This window comes from Idiotropiscis lumnitzeri, chromosome 12, assembly GCF_059441095.1.
Source record: "Idiotropiscis lumnitzeri isolate Australia: NSW breed Sydney's pygmy pipehorse chromosome 12, RoL_Ilum_1.0, whole genome shotgun sequence".
NCBI classification, from domain to species: Eukaryota; Metazoa; Chordata; class Actinopteri; order Syngnathiformes; family Syngnathidae; genus Idiotropiscis; species Idiotropiscis lumnitzeri.
The window spans coordinates 14,088,998-14,096,384 of record NC_142402.1 but is presented as its reverse complement, the minus strand read 5'-3'; the positions used below and the strand labels follow the sequence as shown (position 1 = coordinate 14,096,384).

Here is a 7,387-nt window from a genome sequence, read left to right as displayed (position 1 = left end):
TGGGATGCAAGGAATGAATGGAGGGGACAAGGAAGGAATGAAAGAAAGAAGGAAAAAAGGAAGGCCATAAGAAAGGATCAAAGGAAGGAAGCAAGGTAGGAAGGGACGATAGAATGAAGGGAACAATGGTTGGTTGATAGAACAATGGAAGGATGGAAGGAAAGAAGGAAATAAAGATGCATGGAAAGTAGAAAGGATGTAGGAAAGAAGAAAGGCACAAACGTCTTCTCAATATGTTTTGACAGTCGACAGTGGGCGACAGTTTGAAACACCTCGAGGCAGACATTTTGGGACTCGCTGAGACAGAACCGAATACTGTGTCAATATCAAAAAGACAGTCGCGTCAATAATGTTTCGTGTTTGAGGTTTGCTTCAAGTGTGGGATGACGATGACGCTATCAGATGCAGACAAATGCTGCTGTTGTATGAGAAGGACAGCCTCTACCTTTCATCTACACAGGTGGGCCCAGTGTGTGTGTGCATGCGGGTGCGCGTGCATGGCTGTATATTTATGTATGAGGAAGCGAAGGATGGAGGCTGTTAGTGTATGGTTCGAATTTAGGTTGATTTTGTTTGTGTGTGTTCTCATTGCGGAGGGTCTCAAGTGGAACAGTGTGAAGAACTGTCAAGGATGAAAGGTTGTCAAACAAAATGTGAGGCAATTTGCACATTTAACCATTTGACACAAACGGTGGCTTTAATGAATGAAGGAAAATATTTTTTCCCCTCCATTTTCTTTGATTACCCATTTAAATGAAAAGAAAAGGGTTCAAATTTCAAGTTATATTTAGAAAGCGATATTTTAAAAAAACATGAAATCTGTCAAAAACAAGGAAATGAAAACATTTCTAAACCACATCACACTGATATATTTCTTTCAATAATATTCCAACGTGCTTCACACAAACAAGGAACTACAAATGGCATTTTTCAGTTCTCTGTTTACAGTGACTGCTGAACATTTCTTAACGAACAAGCATATATGGGCGCCTTACCCCATTTGCCGGTCCGTCCTCTGCCCCCCACCCTCGACTTGGACACCCTTCCGTCCTAACACTTTCGTCCTTATTCTTGAAAGTAATTGTCCTCTGGCCTCGTCCGTCTTCGTCCTTACATTTCACCTCCTGCCCCCTACAAAAAAAAAAGACCGCGCATATTGACGTCATTGACCAACGATGTCTCTTCTTTTTCTTCTTCTCCTCTTCGTGCAACCAAAACGTTCCCGCCGACGCGTTTCCAGTACAGTGCGCGCAGTTGGGTGATTGAAGCGTTCCAAGTGATACAAGTCGAAATCATGCTTTCGTCAGTACTATCAGCTCCAAACGTACGTGCAAACTGACTGGAGTCCGCGTGGTTAGCAGGAATGAAGTCACATCAGGTCGGTTAATAATCGGGTTTCCCATTTTATTTTCACTTTCTCCTTCTTCCTCCCGCTCATTTAGACTAACTTCTCTTCCGGGTTTTCTCCCGCCAACCTTGTATACGTCATACGACACGTACAGTAGCTGTCTAAGGCCATGCCTGAAAAAAAAGAAAAGAAAAAGGCTTTGCCTGTAACAGAAGGCAAATTTTGTCCGCAGAATATTAGCATAACACACGTCAATACTGCAACCAAGAATTGGCAAAGACACATGGAACTTTTTTTTTTCATTGAATTTATTTTTGTTAGTTAATTTTCTATAGCAGGTGAGAGAACATAGCGGTCACACAGGGGGGTTTCTTGAGCATAGTTTTCTGAAGTCACAGTGTTTTAGACATGGACAATGACAAAGGAGGGCGCCAGGAAGGATGAAACAAGGTGTAAAAGTGACACCTTCATGTTTCTCAACAACTGCCCCAATAACATAATAATGCCCCCCTTTTCCTAGATACAAACAAAAAGGAAATCAAACTCAGCAACAAATAGATATATTTATATATAATATAGATTTACTCTTTAAAAATAGAACTTCAGTCTAAATACTAACATCTGTACAAACTACAAAAATAAAATTTTAATATAAATAATTTATATGGCATGACATTAAAATTTTTTTTAACTACAAACAATGCACAAGCTTCCCCTCAACCTCCTCCATATAAACTCCTCAAGCCATGGCTGGTTATGTAGGGAGATTGTTTTCCCACACTGCACAGTAGCTACTCAACATTTTATTTTATTTTTTCTTTATGTAAATAAACCAAAGCTGCCACTTGAAAACTACAGAAAAGATCTTCCCTGCAAATGACACTGGCAGTGATGAGACAATTTCTGTAACGTAAGAACTCCAGAGGAAATAAAGTGGAAAGACAACAAAATAACAACAACAAAAAACAGAGCTGCTGTCAAATGTGAATAATAGCTTATAGGTAACTCCATTGGGGTTACAACAAATTCAAAAGTCTCCCTTATAGTTCCCATTGTGTTAAATGTGAGGTGCAGCCACAAATAACAAAACCTTCAAGTAGACACAACTGCAAAGGACTTAATACTGAGCTCTGGATTCTGCATTGACAATAACGATGAAGGCACATTGTTAAGAAATCTGTTAGATCTCACAGTACAATATTATATTATGCGTGTGTGTGGCTTTAAGCGGGAGGAAGAGGGGTTACTGCATTTTTTTTAAGGCAAATCACTTAAAATGACTTTGTGTAGCAGCAAAAAACCCAACATCATAATACAAATAGAAATAAAACACTGACCATGTATGTTCAATAGCCTATTATCTTAATAGGATCTCACTCTGTGTGGACACTTTTTACATATAGCACATTATTCTCCTCATTCTATACACTATGCTGGGGGTCAAGAAAAAAAAAACAACACCCCCCCCACAAAAAAACTTACACGAGTATACCCAAAGTTATACAGTGCTCTTTTAAATAGCTTCCCTCTTTTTTTTTAGTATTAAAATATATACTCATAGATTTACATAATGTCCTTCAAATAAATCTGTGGCGTCTATGTACATTTTCCAGACGATGGGTGTGCGGAGGAGTCGAGCACTCTGGTCGTTTGGATTCTTGACCCGCCTGAAAAACATGAGAGAAAAGTGAATTAGATTTTTGGAAAGGTCTTTGCTCGCTATTTATGCCGGCGATGTATAGTGACAGGCAGAAACATTAAATGGTCTTCCACTAGATGGCAGAATTTGTCTAAACACTTTTTGTGATTTTTTTTCCTTTGCTCTGAGATTCTTGTCTCATGGAAAATATTTTCCATGACTCAAAAAAAGGTTGGGAAATTGTTGCTAAGAACGCAAAAGGTGCAAAGTCTCACCTTGTCTGGTCTGCTGCGTCATCTGATCCTGTGTACATTCCACATCCTGGAGCTCTAAAGAGTCTCTCTTGCACGAGTAAAACTTAGTCCTCTTAGCGGCCTCAAAGCAGTCCGACTCAGTGTCCGTGTCGAAGCCTTCGTGCATGTAGCCCTGATACGCCGCTCCGGGCAGGGTCGGATGCACAGCCACCGTCACGGAGGCCGTGGCCGTCACCATGGTGACAGGCCCCCCGGCTGCCGAATTCCCGTAGCTGGCGGGCCCTTTAGTCCTGTTTGGCTGAGGCCCTCTCCCGCTCTGTACTCTGGGGCCACTCGGGTAAGTCCGCCCAGGGTTGTGAGCTCTGTCTCCAGGTAAGTTTTGTTGTCCTGGCTGCTGCTGCTGCTGCTGCTGCTGGTCCCGCTTGGGTCCATCCCAGCATGTCACCTGTGAGCTCAAAGGCGACTGAGCATTGTGTGAAGAGTCACTTGACGGTTCTAGCCGTCCTCCGGTTTCTCTCAGCGGCCTCACCACCTATCACAGAGAATATATTTTTAAACTTAAGATTTTTCTAAATATTTCTGCTGGCTCCAAACTTTTGGAGTCAGTGATGTACATAGAAATTCCAGTGTAAATCTAAATGGTGTGTGCGTGTGATTCTGCGTACCGTGAGTTTAGGGAAGCTGGGATTCTTGCTGGCCTCCAGCAGAATGTGCGAGGTCGCAGGCGGCACACTGTACAGGCTGCGGTCGCAGTACTTGTAATCCTCCTCACCGATCCCCGACGTGCTCGTCATCTCCGAGTAATATTCCGAGTCGGACGTCTCGGAGAAAGCCCGGCGAGGGTCGTGGTGGTCCGCGAAGTACCCGTGGTGAGCCATGGGCGGAGGGAGAGGCGGCTCGGGCGAAGGCGCCGATGGGCGGCTGCCTTCGTCAGACGCAGCCAGCTCGGCAGGTGGGCCCAGCATGGAGAGGAGGACCGGGAGCAGGACCAAGCCGTTGAGCATTCCCAGAATGGTCAGAATGGCCAACACGGCAAAGAAATATCTGAGAAGGCAAGAGGTAAGGGACGTTAAAGCGGGATATACACAGATCGATAATTGTGACAAATCAATTTCAGCATAGAGCATAGTCTGTAAACACAAGTTAGAAAATAAGCTAACAATTAGCTTAGCTTCTTCTACCATGTGGCACCATGCTGCCTCTCACAGGTTAGTTTTGTTACTACACCAAACATCTGGTCCTGGGGGGAGCCTTGTAGTTTTCGGTGGCATTGCTAATTTTTATTCCTCTTCAAGTATGGGGTCTCTCACATTTTTTAAATTGGAAAGGCACTAAATCATCATCCGTATTCTGCAGTTTGATGAAGGCGAGAAGAGGAAGAAGTAAAAGAGGAGCCCGGTCGGTGTTTGTGTATCAAAGACTGAGGATGAGAGGGGGGCAAATCTGATTCCCGTTCTCTACAAGCAAAATACCCTTTGATGCTGCCGTGGCTGTTGCTACAAGAACTTCCCTCCGCGTTTTTGTGTTGTGTGCGGCTAAGCACAGCTAAAGAGAATGTGGGGGGGGAGCGCACCACAAGAAAGAACTCCCAAGAAAATTAGAGAGGAGTTCACTTAAATACTAACAGAAAGCGAAGCGCGAGAACGACAGTGAGATGTAGGCGGTACAGAATGGAGACAAGCTCTGAAAATGATTGGTACTTATCACCCTGTTCTCTGAGGGTCATACGAAATTTCGCATTTATCCACATTGGGGTCGCAGGTGTTTCCGGCCAATCACAGGGCTCATACAATACAAACAATCATTCACACGCACGGAATTTAGATTTTTTTTTTTTTACTTAACATGCATGTTTAATATTTTTTAGTACATTTATCGAGCTACCCATTTTCTCTCTTCATTGGAAAAAATGTTTGACACCCTAACATCCTGGATTTTGGCCTGTTTTCCTCCCACTTCTCCTCTCTATGCACCACTCTTCAGCTAGGAGCGGAGGCTTGGTAGCGATCGATGTTAGGCTTTTACTCAAATGATTTTGCGCTGACGGACCAGGACAAGATCTGAAGTGGTGCACTTCCCGTCAAGCATCCCTGTAGTGGATTCGAATTTGAGTGACTGGAACACATCCTGAGGAAGAAACACCTCCCCAAAAGTGTCCACCTTCATTTTCTGAAATGAACTTTCATGATGTTTTCGCCAACACCACACTATGCGATAAAAATGTCCACTTGGCTTCCATTGCATCCTGGTCATCCTGGATGGGGGTTCTTCCCATCTAAGATTCCTTTTCAAGGTTTTTTCCCCTTCCAAACGGTTTCTTTGAGTTTTTCCTTGCCTGGCTGTGGGTTTTGACTAGAGGATGTTGTCAAATTTTCGTGAACTTTGGGCTTTGAGACTCTATTGTGATTCAGGGCGATACAAATATACTTGACTGGTTTGATATGTTTTTAGAATTGCATGTCGGGCTGACTCAAATCCTCTCACAAATCGCAAAAAGGCCCATGATGAGCCAAAGGTCCCCCACATGCATGCATTAAAACGGCACATCAACTGAAATCTTTCAAGAGCTTTGTAGCAACGCCAAGCTGACTTCACGTTGCGCGCTGTGCCATCAAGTCTCCTTTAAAAAAATGCATGGGCGAGTGAGACAGATGGACGATGGTGAGACCGAGGCGAGAGAGAGAGAGAGAGAGCGCGAGACCGACGTCAGCATGGACCTCCGACGGCGTCTCGCTCTTCGGAATTCTGTTGTTTATACAAACTTTAATCTTTTCCATTCGTCGTCGGGGTCTGGGGAGTCGTGAGTGAGAATGAGGGCAGTGGGTGTTTACATGTGTGCATGTATGTGGATAAGTGTGTGTGTGTGCGTGTGTGTCCACGCGCTCCTGCTACGGACTGAATGTGCCGAATTAGGCGTGCTGTTTATTCAGTGTATTACAAGGCCACGAGATGTTTACTGCAGCTTATTTACCCTACTCTGGCTAGTCAGCTTCACCACAGGACCTCCAGCAAAGATACCCCAGACCAATTTGTGTCATTTTGAAAAGGCAAGCAAACAACAATATAGTGTTCCTTCATTTTTTTTAATGTTTTTTTTTTTCCCCCAGTATCTGCTTGTGTTGAAAAGTAGCAGTTGTTTGAATGTTTACAATTACCACAAACATCTATTCTTATTTCCTTTAGCCGGTCTATGGTGTTAGCACGGAGCTATTTGACTTTCATTAGAAGGAATTACACGGTTTGGTTGAACATTTTGGTGTTTAATTTTCTAATGGGAGCAGTAAAATTGAAAATATAAAGAAAATTCTCTCTAGATCGCAGATTTTCACCTTTGCATGTGTAACGTTTCCCCGTTATAAATGTACACTGTACATGTTTACACCTTTTCTCCTTCATCTGGATGCAAGGAAGCCACCCTCTGAGCACATGTCCGCCTCTCTTCTCTCTCTCTCTGCTCCCTTGCCTTCCTTTTTGCAGACAAACTGTGCTTTTTATGTCACGGAGGCCCTGCTTGCAGTCTGTGAGCTCAAGGTTGTGGTTTTGGGTTCTGGGCCCCGAGACCACATTCAGCTGAAAAACATTGAGCTATTTGCCTTCTTTTTTCCCCACTCTGACCATGAAACACTGGTAAAAAACGGGTGTACGCACACGAACACACGACATCCATGTCTGTTGGTGGCCTACGCACAATCTAACTGCCTGACCAGTTCAAATTTAGCACCACTTTTTTTTTTTTTAACTATGGCACCCAATGCGGAGGTGGTGAGCGCCAAACAGATGATAGGAATTTTTTTCCAGATTCCCGTGCATGTGTGTGCGAGAGAGAGAAGGAGAGACACCACCCAGTGGGTAGGAGAACACTTCCATGTTTACGAGCAGCTGCTACACACCCTTGATGTTTTCCCCATTTGTTGTGTGTTCTGTGGTCGGTCGGAGAGATGGATTCATGTGCGTGTGTGTGTGTGTGTGTGTGTGTGTCCGGAGTGACGGAACCAGGTGCATGTTTGTTGCCGTGTGCGTATGTGTGTGTGCATAAATAAGGGTGTAACATTCCCACCTGCATGCTACTCTGACCCCCCACAAGGCTTCCTACCAACTGGCTCCACACCTCAGCGACGTCAAACTAAATATTTTCTGACGGTAACA

At 44.0% G+C, this 7,387-nt stretch overlaps 1 protein-coding gene across 1 annotated transcript in view; it reads right to left on the bottom strand.

The window, feature by feature from the left end:
• Positions 1-1,650: 1,650 nt before the first annotated feature.
• ptch2 (patched 2) overlaps positions 1,651-7,387 on the bottom strand; it is a 33,698-nt gene continuing 27,961 nt past the window's right edge. The window contains exons 21-23 of the mRNA XM_088311818.1: positions 3,907-4,285; positions 3,263-3,773; positions 1,651-3,015 (exon numbers count right to left, since the gene is read on the bottom strand). Of these exons, the coding sequence (XP_088167944.1) occupies positions 2,945-3,015; positions 3,263-3,773; positions 3,907-4,285 (961 nt within the window). The 3' untranslated portion in view covers positions 1,651-2,944. The remainder of the gene's footprint in view (positions 3,016-3,262; positions 3,774-3,906; positions 4,286-7,387) is intronic.